At 33.6% G+C, this 12,827-nt stretch overlaps 1 protein-coding gene across 2 annotated transcripts in view; it reads left to right on the top strand.

Moving 5' to 3' along the window:
- The window catches only part of RPGRIP1L (RPGRIP1-like), a 90,137-nt gene that overhangs the window by 12,250 nt on the left and 65,060 nt on the right, over window positions 1-12,827 (top strand). For both annotated transcript variants that reach the window (XM_008578260.1, XM_008578258.1), the window contains exons 6-8: window positions 996-1,139; window positions 10,247-10,352; window positions 12,363-12,509. In XM_008578260.1, the coding sequence (XP_008576482.1) occupies window positions 996-1,139; window positions 10,247-10,352; window positions 12,363-12,509 (397 nt within the window). The remainder of the gene's footprint in view (window positions 1-995; window positions 1,140-10,246; window positions 10,353-12,362; window positions 12,510-12,827) is intronic.

Below are 12,827 nucleotides of genomic sequence, written 5' to 3' on the forward strand. Positions count from 1 at the left end.
GGGGGTTTTTTTTTTTTTTTTTTTTTTTTTTTTTTTGTATACTGAATCAATTATCTTTTTTTGTAGTTTTAAAAAATAAAAAAAAGAATCGGGAGAGTGGCTTAAAAGTTTGGAGTTATCAGATACACATGGATTTCAGGTTTTGTTTGCGTGTGATTTTATAAAATTGTACTCTTCATTATATCATGGTTTCAAAAAAGTTACTTCTGCTACTTTTAGCTTACTTTTTCAGTTAATGAAAGTTTCATGCTTTCAGTGTCGGTGAGTCACACAGATGAAGGTATGGTTCCACCTTATCTATAGGCCTTCACCTGGATCATAAAAATGTAACAGTACGAGTGAGGAAAGAAAACGTGACACAAAGCATATCATACTTTAGATAGTTGCTTAAGAGTATATGGGTTTAAAATGTTTCCTTTTGAATATTTTAAATATTAGTTACAGTAATGATTAGCCTGTGAGAAAATAAAAGGCTAAGCATAATCTTCTTACCTGATAATCAGCTGAAAGGCGAGGGTTCATGCCAGTTTTCTGTGGTTCATTACACGGGAGTGCCTCCAGACATGATAGAGGTGAACGCGTGCCAGAGACCACTAAGTTGTGTTTGGTGCATTTCCTGCCATCTCCTTCTGAAGTGATAATTTGGTTGATATAGGCAGATGTACATATATGAAAGAACAAAGGTGTACAAATTATCTGAAGATCAGATTGTGTAGTATGTAGTAGGTGATCAATAAGTACTTAATTGAATTGAACCAAAGTTTAATCCATTGCCTGGGACATTATCTTGTAAAAAGCAATATCTTGAGCTGTTCCATATGTATTTTCAAATTGTCACATTTAACCTGCTACTATTTCACCATGTGCAAAGTCATTGACACTAAAATTTTAAATTTTTGCTTGCTCTTTATTAAGAAGAAATTTCTTTGCCTTGATCTTAAATACTGAACAGTTTTCCTCAAACTACAAATTCTTATAAAGGCTCTTTATTTCAGAGAAAATGTTATCCAGTCACAGAGAGGCCAGATAGAAGAGTTAGAGCATTTGGCTGAGATTCTGAAAACTCAGTTGAGGAGAAAAGAAAATGAAATTGAGTTATCTCTTCTTCAGCTTCGAGAACAGCAAGCTACAGATCAAAGGTATCTTAAAACAGAAATATCACTTTGATAAGGTCAAAATTAGTTTAAGTACTTTTATCATGTGCCATATAAGGATAAGTTTATCAAGTCTTTTTACAAGTCACGTTTTTACTTAGCATTCTTTATATAAGCCTGCTCTAGACGTACTAACCGTTATCAACAACTCTCATCTAAGGATAGTTTCCCTAACGTACTCTGCTTTTAAGCAGCTTCTGATGGGTGGAAATCACTCTCATCTTGTATCCTCTGTTTGTTTGCCCCGTTTGCCAAGACTGCAGGGAGTTCTGATACCATTTGATAGTAGTTACCCAGAGAAATATGGGTGACAAGAACTCAGCTGTTGGCATACCTTGCCTCATTTAAGGTTTTTTTCAACCTTAAAAAGTAGAAAATTTTATAATATGGTACCAGTCTGTGATCCCAAAAATATGTTACCTCTCCTAATATTCAGAGTTTCCATTGCATTCTGTTGATTGTCACGGATTACAGTGGAACCTGTCAGTAGTATCCTTGCTGCCTTTCCATTTTTGACATTCTATAATGTACGATATTTTCTCATCCTCCCTTGTTATTTTTTGGTTCCTAATACCTGCTCACTTGTTTTGTGCTTTGACATTTTGTTTTCAATAAGACTTTATCGTTTTTTTAATTTATCTTCTTCCCTTTATGGCTTTTCTCTTTTCTTTTTGTTTGTTTGTTTTTCTCTTTTGGACCAAGCATATACTAAAGTAGAGAGAGTAGTATATTGAACCCGCATGTAGCCAACACTCATCCTTAACAATTATCAGCATCTTATCAATCTTGTTTCATCTATCCCCTCACCTTTATTTTCTTCAGTTAATTAGCCCTAGCCAGATATCATGTCATCTCACCCACTAATACTTTAGCATATAACTCTGATAAGGAATTTTTTTTAACATAACCACCATGCCATTATTACACCTAACAAAATTAACAGCAATTCCTTGATATCATCTAATAACCAGATTATATTCAGACTTCCCTGAAGATATCTTTCCACTGTTTATTTGAATTAGAATCCAAATAAAGTCTACACGTTGCTTGTTATATCTCTTATGTCTCTTTTATTTCTAATTTTTTTTTTAAACCAGACCTAGTTGCTCTGCTTGTTTTTCCCTTTTGCAATGTGTGTGATATCGTGTTTATGTGGCTAGGTTCTTATTTAGAAAAATAAAGTAAAATTTTCTAGCTTTTCATTTCAGATTCAGAGTTTAATCTTCTTTTAACAAATTTACCTTACATAGTAATATATGAAGATGCTAAGAAAAGATGTGTAATATCAGACTTGTTTTAAAAGCTTTATATTTCAGAGATTTAAAAGATTAGTATTATGTCTAATAATTTCTATTCCTAAAAAGCTATATGTAAAATTAAATTACAGAAGGAAATTCTATGTATCTAGTGACATTATATACTCTTATAAGTGCAGGGCAAAAGAAACATGAATATTTTTGAGAATTATATTTAAATTAGGGGATATAATTTGAGCCCTGGCTTTAAACCAGCTTGAATACCCAGAAGTTATCCATGTTCCCCTAGGAAGAAGAACTGAGTTAAACTCAGCCTTCCTGTGAGGAACAGAGCTAAAGTACCAGACCCCAACACTGAATATGATGATAGTAGTGTATTGCCAACAGACACGTTTAAGACATTATCTGAATGTAAAAATGTATGTAGGCCAAGCCCAAGCTTGGAGCCTGTTCCTGTTAGCTTTACTCAACCAATGAGTACAGGGTTATCAGAATCTGCTTTTCTTGTAATATTTCTCAAGTTTCTACAGAGTAAGATGGACATTGGCATTCCCTTTTCCAAATGGATGTGATCATCTAGGAGCTAGATGTTCAGTATTAACTGAAAGGGAGATCTAAAAGCCCTTCAATCCTAGGACTAGAACAGCAGAAGAAATAGAGTGATAGACAAGGACACATATTAGGGTGCTTCAAAAAGTTCACGGAAAGATTTGTATTATCTTTTCATTCTCGGGCCGGCCCGGTGGCGCACTGCTACAGTGCGCCACTTGGGAGCGTGGCGGCGCTCCCGCCGAGGGTTCGGATCCCACATACAGACCGGTTCCCGCTCACTGGCTGAGCGAGGTGCAGGCGTAACACCGAGGGTTGCGGTCCCGTTGCCGGTCCCGGTCCGGTACGGTACGGGTACGACACTGAGGGTTGCGATCCGTTGCCGGACACACACACAAAAATAATAATAATAATAATATATTTTCATTCTCTTTTTCCATGAACTTTTTGAAGTACTCTTGTTCTTTTCTACTATACATTTTGCCAGCAAAAGACACCAGCATGTACACACAGAAGAGTTAAGGCCCTCTTCAGGGGGCTGTATTATTCACTGTATAGCACTCTATTTTTTGTCACGTCAGGAATTAGAAGCAGCGACCCAATGAGTATTACATGCAAAGGAACTTTTACTGCAGAGGCAAAAGAAATAAATCACTGATTTATTTAAATTGCCACTGATCACTACCTCACTGATTTTATAAAATTAAAAATTTGCATGTTATTTGCTTAGAAGGAAGGATATCTGTAGTGATTACATATTGTTTCTTGAAATACAGTTGTTGAAAACTGAAGAAATAACTTAAACTAAGGCTCTTCAAGGCTTTTTTAAAAAACATGTTTACACATAGCTCAAAATTTTATGTGTAACAGCAATTTTTTTTTTAGACTAATGGAAAACTGTTGAAAAAAATGTTGGGGAGAATATAAAACTTGGTATAATTTACTGTAGAGAAAAATCACAAAATGGAAAACATATTTAAACTTCTCTTTCACGGATACATTATTTCAGATTTGAAATTCTAGAAGTCTGATCTCAGTGTTGGACTCCTGTTCTCAGACATGAGCCTAACGTAGTCATAATCTTCAGAGTGGCAGTACTTGATATTTATGGCAAAGAGCCTTTTCATAGAATATTACAAAAACTCTTCATAGTATGTGTTTAATAGACCAGTTTGGTTTGGCATCAGCTCGACATAAACTTTTGGTTATCCAAAGCCCTTAATTGCTTTGAAGTAAAAGCCCAGTACTGCTCTTTTTTATTAAAATCATGTTTTTTCCTGTTGTTGTGGTCTATTTTGGAAGACTGAGTTGTGATTTTTGCATATGTTCTACATAATGCCTCATTAGCAAAAAATCTTGTATCATTTACAAGTAGCCTGAATGTCTGTGTTGTTTTGAACAAAAATCCACATTAAAATTTAAACAATATAAAAATGTACATTTTCTGCTTATTAAAAAGGCCGTCTTAAATTGAATGCAAAGCAGTAACCAGTGAACACATGTACGCGAACATTAAAATCAGAATAATTTTACTTTTTATTGACTTTTTCAACTCCAAAAATATTTATACTCTTACCAAATGTGTAAGTAGTTTGTACTAAGTGTTTTTTTAACTAAATGTTTTGACGTTTACCTTCTTAATTAAAAACCACGTAAGAGCTGTAATGTCCCAATGGAGGAAATTTAACCCATAAATATTTCAGACACTCTGACTTGCCCTCTTCCCTTTGGCAGACAGTGGTTTGTCATATCTTACAACAGAGAGGCCTTTTGCAGCCATGTGTTATAAGAAACAACTTGGCTTTAGGGGCTCACTCTTTCCCCTCAGCACAGATGCAGGATTTCATGCCTAGCACTCTCATGTTCTTCCCCAACTATTCATTTTGAAAAATTGCAGACCTACAGTAAAGTGGAAAGAATAGTAGGGTAAATACTCCCATACCTTTCACCCCTTAGCATATTTGTGAATGGTACAACAAGCCTGTTTCTGCATTCTGCATATTTGTGCACAAGCCCTTCTTTCTCCCTCTGTTCTCTCCTGTCTTGTCCTGTCCTCTGCCTCTCTTCTCCCTCTCTCCCTCCCTCCCTCCCTCTCTCCCTCCTCACCCCCCACCATCTCTCACTTTCTTCCTCCTTCCTTCTCCCATTTGAGAGTACAGTACAGCCATCATATTCAGGACATTTAACAATGAATGATAACAGTAGCATCACCTAATACACAGTCTATATCCAGATTTCCCCAATTGTCCCAATAATGTCTTTTATAGCTGAGGGGTTTTTTTAATACCTGGTTTGGTTTGGTTTGGTTTGGTTTGATCTGATCTAGGCTCCAATCAAGGATCATGTATTAAATTTAGTTGTCATGTCTTTAAGGTTTCCTTTGTTCTAGAGTGGTTCCCCCACTTTTCCAGCCTACTGACAGTTTTTTGCAGAATGCCCCTCAATTTGGATTTGCCTATTTGTACAGCCCCTTAGTTCAGAGGGCACATCTGGTTCTCTGACAGAAGGTTAACTGAGACCAGGGATGGCCATACATACATTGTTACTCAGGGAGGTGATCTGTCATTTTTTAAAAATATATTCACCAAGTTCTTATTCTGGTTTTGAATAGCCTAGAATTTGCCCAATGAAAATTGTTGCGCTCAAATGCCATTCTAATTTTTTTATACCTGTGTTTTTTATTATTAATATTATCTAGGGTTTTTCTGTAATAGCTTGACATATTTGCCCAGCACTTTATATAAAACACAGAAAATGTCACAATTAATAATAACTAATTAATAATGTCACAATTAATAATAACTTTCCCTTACATGATAGTAGAGGGAAAGTTAAAACTTAGGACGTCTTAGAGGAAGAAAGCAATTTAGAAAAGTGGAAAGAATTTAGCTCTTAGAACTTGATTTGAGTGTTGGCTCCATCACTTAAGGACTGGCCAAATTATTTCTCTGAGCCTCAGTTAGCTACATGAACTGTAAAATGAATAGATTGAAATGAGTAAATGGTTCCCTACGTTTTAAACAACAGTTATATTCTCCCTAGGGACCTTGCGTTTATGAGAGATTTTGCCTACTAAATCAGCTGTATTTATTAGTTTAATCAATTTTTAAATTTTGTATTCATCAGAAACTGATACCATGCCAATCATTCATTTTGGTAATTGTGAAATTACCTATGTTATAGCACTGGATTGCCATAATTCATAAAAAAATTAAAATAATACAAAACCTCTAGCTCACTTCTGAAACTTAATTCCCAGTAAATCTACATTTTTCATTGGGATTTTTTAAATATTGACTCTACGCCCCAAATTCCCATTCCTATTACTGTAAATCTCTAGTTGGAATCCATTCAACTTGATCCTAAGAATGATCCATTTAAGAAGATGAGCCAGGAATTGGGTTCTTCCTGTCCACATCCAGTCTTTGGGACTGCCTCTCCACTTTGATAAGAGTGTGGTTATGTGCATGTAAAGACCCTAACAGAACTGTCCCATCCATTCCTGTGGGTGATGAGAGTAAGAAAATACTGAGATCTGATTTATAGTTTGACCCGACATCACAGGAAAGTTGTGATCCAGAGGCAAATAAACATATGCAGACAAATTTTTCCCTTTATGTAATCTTAAATCAGGGAACAGTGTTTTCACTTGTGAACTCTAGTAGCAGTTTTGAGCAAAACCATTCTTTCAAGTAGACTTTCCTCAGCTATTTTAGTGAAGTTTATTCCGTTGAATTTGCTGGGAGCCTTCTGTAGTCCTGTTCAAAAGTGGTACCCTTGCTAGTAATTGCTACCTATATATCCCTAATAAGAGCTATGAATGACCTACATTTCTTTCAACAATACACTTACAGAATGTCTGCCACTGTTTAAACTTTTAAAATCTAGAGTTTTATTTTTAACCCTAAGATTTGTTTTCAACCTTAACTCCAAATTTAGTCAGCCTAAAACTACTACTCAAAAACAGCCTTTTCATTTTGTATCATATTCGACCTAACTACTTCTCAGAATCTCATAGCCTCGTTTCTGTGTTCTAAAGCCTTTTCTTATAAGTGGTGTGAAAATTATATCATAATATTTTATTCTCAAAAAATCAAGAGGCTTTTTTTTTTTAGCTTTCATAATCCTTACTGTAGCAAAGAATGCAATGTTGGCAGAGGGTGGGAGAGGAGAGTTGAGGGCTGGGGAAATGAAGTATATGAAACTTTGACTGGAGTAAAGGTTTTTGCTTCTTAAGCTTTCATTTTAGACTATGCATTACACAACTCCACTGAAAGTTTTTCCTTCTCCAGTGTATCTGAGGTTTTAAGTTTCTGGATTTATTATGGCACCCAGTAGCAAAGCTGGAGTCAAGTGTTTTCAAGGCTTCCATTAGAAATTCCTTTTTCAGAGTTTATTGCTTGACTGTTTCAAATTATATGAGAGAAACTTGGCACACAGGTTGTTAAGCTGGATTACTTTTTTCAACATAAAATCTAATTTATTTCAGTTTGTTTTTAATCTAGAGACAGGCTAACAACTGTTCTCAGAGTTTTAGAAGATTTGATCATAATTCTAAATCATACGTCAGTAAAACAAAAAAAGAAAAAGAAAGAAAAGAAACTGCATTTCCAACTTAATCATTCATGGTTTTTTCAAAATCCTTGTTTAAAATTTGGGAAATTTATTTTTGCAGAGTACTTAATTAGTGTGCTTGATATCTGTTTGCACATTATTTCACCATGTGTAATGCAGCATGTATGACTTGGTATACAAAGGTCACAGTTCATCTGAATGTTTTTACCATGCATTGTTCTTTATTTTAGAATGTCGTTATCCTGAATATTTGGTGTTCCTATCATATAGTGTGTGGAAGAGGGTAGAAAAATATTATGTGGAAGTCACTTAAAATATTGCTCATAAAGTTAGCCCTATGTCTGTTCTTCAAAGAAGACCAACCTGAAACCTTGCTTGACATGCATAGAGGTCTAGGACTGGCCACTTAGCAATGACTCTAGCTCCTTCTTGCCTCCAACATCCTTCTCACTCTCATCATCTTTTTGTGACATCTCCTTTCCTCTTTGTCTCTTACTTCCACCCTTATTCTCTTACCATATTTCATCTATATAAAAATGCTGATTGTCAAGCGTGAGGTGATTTTCATTGTACACCTTCTTAAAGGTCAGACCACACTCATCACATTGCTGATTTTAACTTTCATATACTTTATATCACTGACCCAACACTTTGAGCCTAACAGGTTATCCTTTTCTTCTCATTGTTACCCTCAAAAAATATGCAGTTGTAATAATAACTATTATGTATAAAGCCCCGAACACTGATACTTAAAAATAATTGTTGAAGACTTGTAGGTTTTGCATTGTCCCAGAATAGGTGTGCTATATAACAAACTGACTTTTTATTTAAAGTACCACATTATTATTGCTGTTTTCTAAATACTACTTATGTTGTATTTATGCCCACTTGTTGGGCATTATTAGTATAAAATGCTCTATCACTTTTCTTGGCAATATTTTGAAAAGTTTAAACTCCAAGGAGTTTAGGGAAATGGTCAAGAAAGCATTCACTAACTAAACTGAAAGTTTTTGAAATATGCTACTGTCCTTTGCCTTACAAAGAAAGTTCAGAATGAAAGCCTGTTATTTCTATGACCCTATATGGCTGAATGGATTATTGAGATTTAATTGCCTGCTACTATCATTAAGTGATGGGTATTATTCAACTATATCTCAATCTTCTTGAAAATATTAAAATATTTTGAAACAAAAATAAAATATTAGAGATAAAAATATAAGAAAGATTTTAAATTATTTGAATCACGTTCTGTCCTTACATGTTCAATATATGTCACTCACTGTTGAGCGGTCAAACCAAGTAATTCTGGGGAAAATAGGTAAATTATATTTTGGCTTCTAAATATGGAAGTAAAGTGTGAATATTTTCTTTAAACTTTATTTAAAATATATTTTTCTTTTTATATGATATATAGAGAGAAAGTTTTTGTTTTTGTTTTTTTAGTGAGTAGAATTAATAATGAGGGGAATAATAGTGAGTGTACTGTTGAATATTTGCTCTGAACTACTAGATAACATGTTTTAGACATATAATCATTTTAACATTGTGTTAAGACTGTATCCTGGGCAAGATCCAGGTTCTTGGACTTGTTTATCTTCTGTGTGAGGACAACTAACTGTCCAATGCCAAAATACAATGAACTTTCAAATATCAAAGAGGAAAATTAAGTATTTCAAGTCCTCAGCTGGTTTACAGATGTGTGAGCTTTGTAGTCCATTTTCTGGTTCCAGTAGGGCATTGTGACAATTTTTCCAATATGTGTACACTAGATAAGCTTTGGAAGTAAAATCATTTACTTTACTGAAATAATATTCTGAAATTAAAATTTTTGCCTTTATTTTTCTTTAAAAAATGAAGTCTAAAATCAAGCTTTATAATTTAAAAAATATTTTTGAATGTAAAACATATTAAATTAAGGAACCTTTTTCTGTCAGGAAGATAAATGCCTTTTGGAAACAGGTATTCATTTAGATCTGTGATTAACCTTTAACAAGATCTTCCTGTTAAATTCTACATTTGCTTTAATCTCAGTAGGAAAAATACAAAATAGTATTGCAGCATATAAGGTTTCTATATACCCTGTGGACATCAAATGATCTCTTACAGCTAAAAGCACATCTGCAACATATTTAGATGCCAGCTTTGGGCATTTATTAGTATAAAATGCTAAGTCACTTTTTTTGGAAATATTTTGAAAAGTTTAAACTCCAAGAGGAAACTCCAATAAATGGTAATCTTATGATACCATTTGCTTCGAGTGAGTGATAGGAAAATGAATGACTATATTGCGTATTTTTCATTTAGGGGAAAATAGCATGATAGTTCTCCTTAAAATAAGTGTAGATTTTGGTGGTGGAACCATTGCTGTGCTAAAAACTAATGTGTTTTCATGCCATCTTTCAGCACACTATAAAATGATTTTAAATCCACATTATCAGTCATTTTGGAGGTGACATAGTAATCAAGTTTGGGGGCTTCCTTCAAACTCTGAGAGTCTGTGTGTTTATAAAAGTTTGAGAAGCATTATTGGTTGGTTTAAAATAATCTGTCCTACATTCATAATAATCTAAAAATCTCAGTGACTGATGTGCAAGTGTGTAAATATTTTCTAGGTAATATTAATTGAAAAACTGTGACTACACTATAGATTCTTTCTATTTTCACTTGAATTTTTGACTTTTGTCTCTGCTTCTTTTAAACACAACTTTGAAGGTCAAATATTCGGGACAATGTAGAAATGATTAAGCTTCATAAACAACTAGTGGAGAAAAGCAATGCTCTTTCAGTAATGGAAGGAAAATTTATTCAGCTTCAAGAGGTATTGTGTTAATTTATTTTATTATGATGATACATAGATACAAAGAATTCAAAAATAGTGTTCAAGTTGTATATTTTTATTAAGTAAAATAGTCATAACACTAAAAAGTAATTCTTAACGATTGCTTTTTTATTCTTAAATGTGTATAATTTCTCTTCATATATTGTTTGTTCTTTATAACTTAATTACTGAAGAAATAATTGACTGCTTGGACTTTTTATAAATATCTGTGTCATCTTAAAATACTAAACAATTTTTTCATGAATCATCTTATGCCAAGATTTATGTCATTTTAAAATTCCTTTGTCTGAATTCATTGTGGGCACATAATGTTTCACATGAGCCCATAGGTTTTGCTGTATTTGCATATATCTTCAATTCTAAGCATTTATAAAATGTCAAAGGTAGACCAAAGTTAGGAATAGGTCAGAGTCATGTTCTGTTAAATCTTTCTATCATGTGGATTTTCTTTTTTTTGATCACTGCCATTATCAGAAAATATTTGAGTACCCGTAATGTCAACTGCCAGTGTACTTATTTTAAACTTTAACAATTCAGGTTGACAATACCTGGGATTCTTCATCCCCGTATTTTAACAAGGACTGTGTCCCCATAGGAATGGGCCATCAGAGGGCTCCTATTTATTGGCAATGCATAATTAACATAGGTTCTGGAATTAATGAACTCCAAAACATTCCAGATGAGCAGAATTTATATTAAGCAGTACTTTCTTTGATGTACTGAGACAAGGAAAGCAGTAAATTGATGCATAGCATAGGGTCATCTGAAGACTAAATTCACTATTGAATTATATAGTTAAATATTTTCAACCATACTCTGGGTAGTATTTTCATCCTGCAGGAACCTCTTTAAATGCAAAGTAATAACTACCTTCCATAGTTATGTGAGAGTTTGTAAAAGAGAAGAAACTGATTAGAGTGGGAATGATGTTATTATCTGCAGATAAATAGAAAAGGGAAATTAAAATTACATGTAGTTGAAAGCTGTTTCTAAAATGAGGAATTAAGAAAGGAATTGAAAAATGATTTTAGATTCTCTTATCACTGTAACTATTTTGATTTCCATTTAACAGCGACCCCAAGTATTTGTTTAAATACCAACGATTACAAGTATCTACTATGGTAGTTTCCTCTTTCGAGAATTGACAAAGGGTAAAGATTTGAGAGGTTAACGCTAATAGCCTGAAAGAAGTGGGAAGCCCAGATGAATTTGGCTATAGAAGGTGTTCTGTAATAATACGAAATTAATGAAAATTGACCTGAAGTAGCTCAATAGCCATGTTTTTTTAAATGAGTGAAGAAAATCTTCAGTAGCACTAAAGTGACTCTAATTAGCAGGTGAGGCATTACGTGTTATGGTCATATGGTCTCTATGTAAAGACTTTAATGTAGTAACCTTTTTTGTTTATAAAAGACATATGTGACATCGAAGTATATAAAATTGAATTTAAAGCATGTTTATAAATAGACCATTTTTATTTAAATTAAGGGTTTATAACTATTTTACTGGACTAAAAATTTTAACTTTAATATAATTAAAAGCTAACCATCCAAGGCGGTTTATATAGTGTGGTGGCAAATCCTTTCAGTTCGAATATCTGTGGTCAGCATTTTTGACCCATGCTGCAGCATTTTTAGACAGTATGCCCAACCACTGTAACCACAGCAAAAAAAAAAAAAAATTAATTGCCAAACTGATTTACTTACTGGTCACTATCAACAAGTCAAAAACTAGGAGGAAATAAAATAAGGGACAAAAACACTTTGCATTATGGGACTCTGTGCGAAGATAACCCTATATTTTCTTCCTCATCTCACATTTAGGTTAGAGTGTCTCCTGTGGATAAGTAGCACATCTGCATCGTTTCTGATGTGAAGAACAAGCTGTAAAATGTGCATTTCGGGAGTAAATTCATTTATTGAATTGTAAGCATTTATTTGGAGCATAATCTAAAAAATAATGTTTAAAGATTTTATTTTTGGTTTTTAGAAGCAAAAAGCTCTTAGGATCAGCCACGATGCCTTGATGGCAAATGGAGATGAGCTAAATAGGCAACTTAAAGAGCAGCGTTTAAAATGCTGCAGTCTTGAGAAACAATTGCATTCCATGAGATTTTCTGAAAGAAGAATAGAAGAGGTAAGCTCCCAAAGAGTTTAGCCATCTGTTGCTTTAAAACTTCTCTGTAACTCCTCTGAAAAAGTAAAATAGAGACATTTCAAATATTGTGTTTATTTTAAAATTCTAAGCTACATATATGGTGTTTTGAGCACAGTAAAATACAGTAGTTAATATAACCTACGAATGGCTAACCATTGCTTAACAATACTTGCAAGTGTGGTGTGATCCACTGTTTACCTAAAGGATTAAAGATCTTTGAGTAAAAAGAAAATATAACATTTGAAACTGCTACCAAATTACCTATGGAACTTAACTTTCTCAATTATAAGAGCTCAC

This window comes from Galeopterus variegatus, unplaced genomic scaffold, assembly GCF_000696425.1.
Source record: "Galeopterus variegatus unplaced genomic scaffold, G_variegatus-3.0.2 Scaffold1652, whole genome shotgun sequence".
Taxonomy (NCBI): domain Eukaryota; kingdom Metazoa; phylum Chordata; class Mammalia; order Dermoptera; family Cynocephalidae; genus Galeopterus; species Galeopterus variegatus.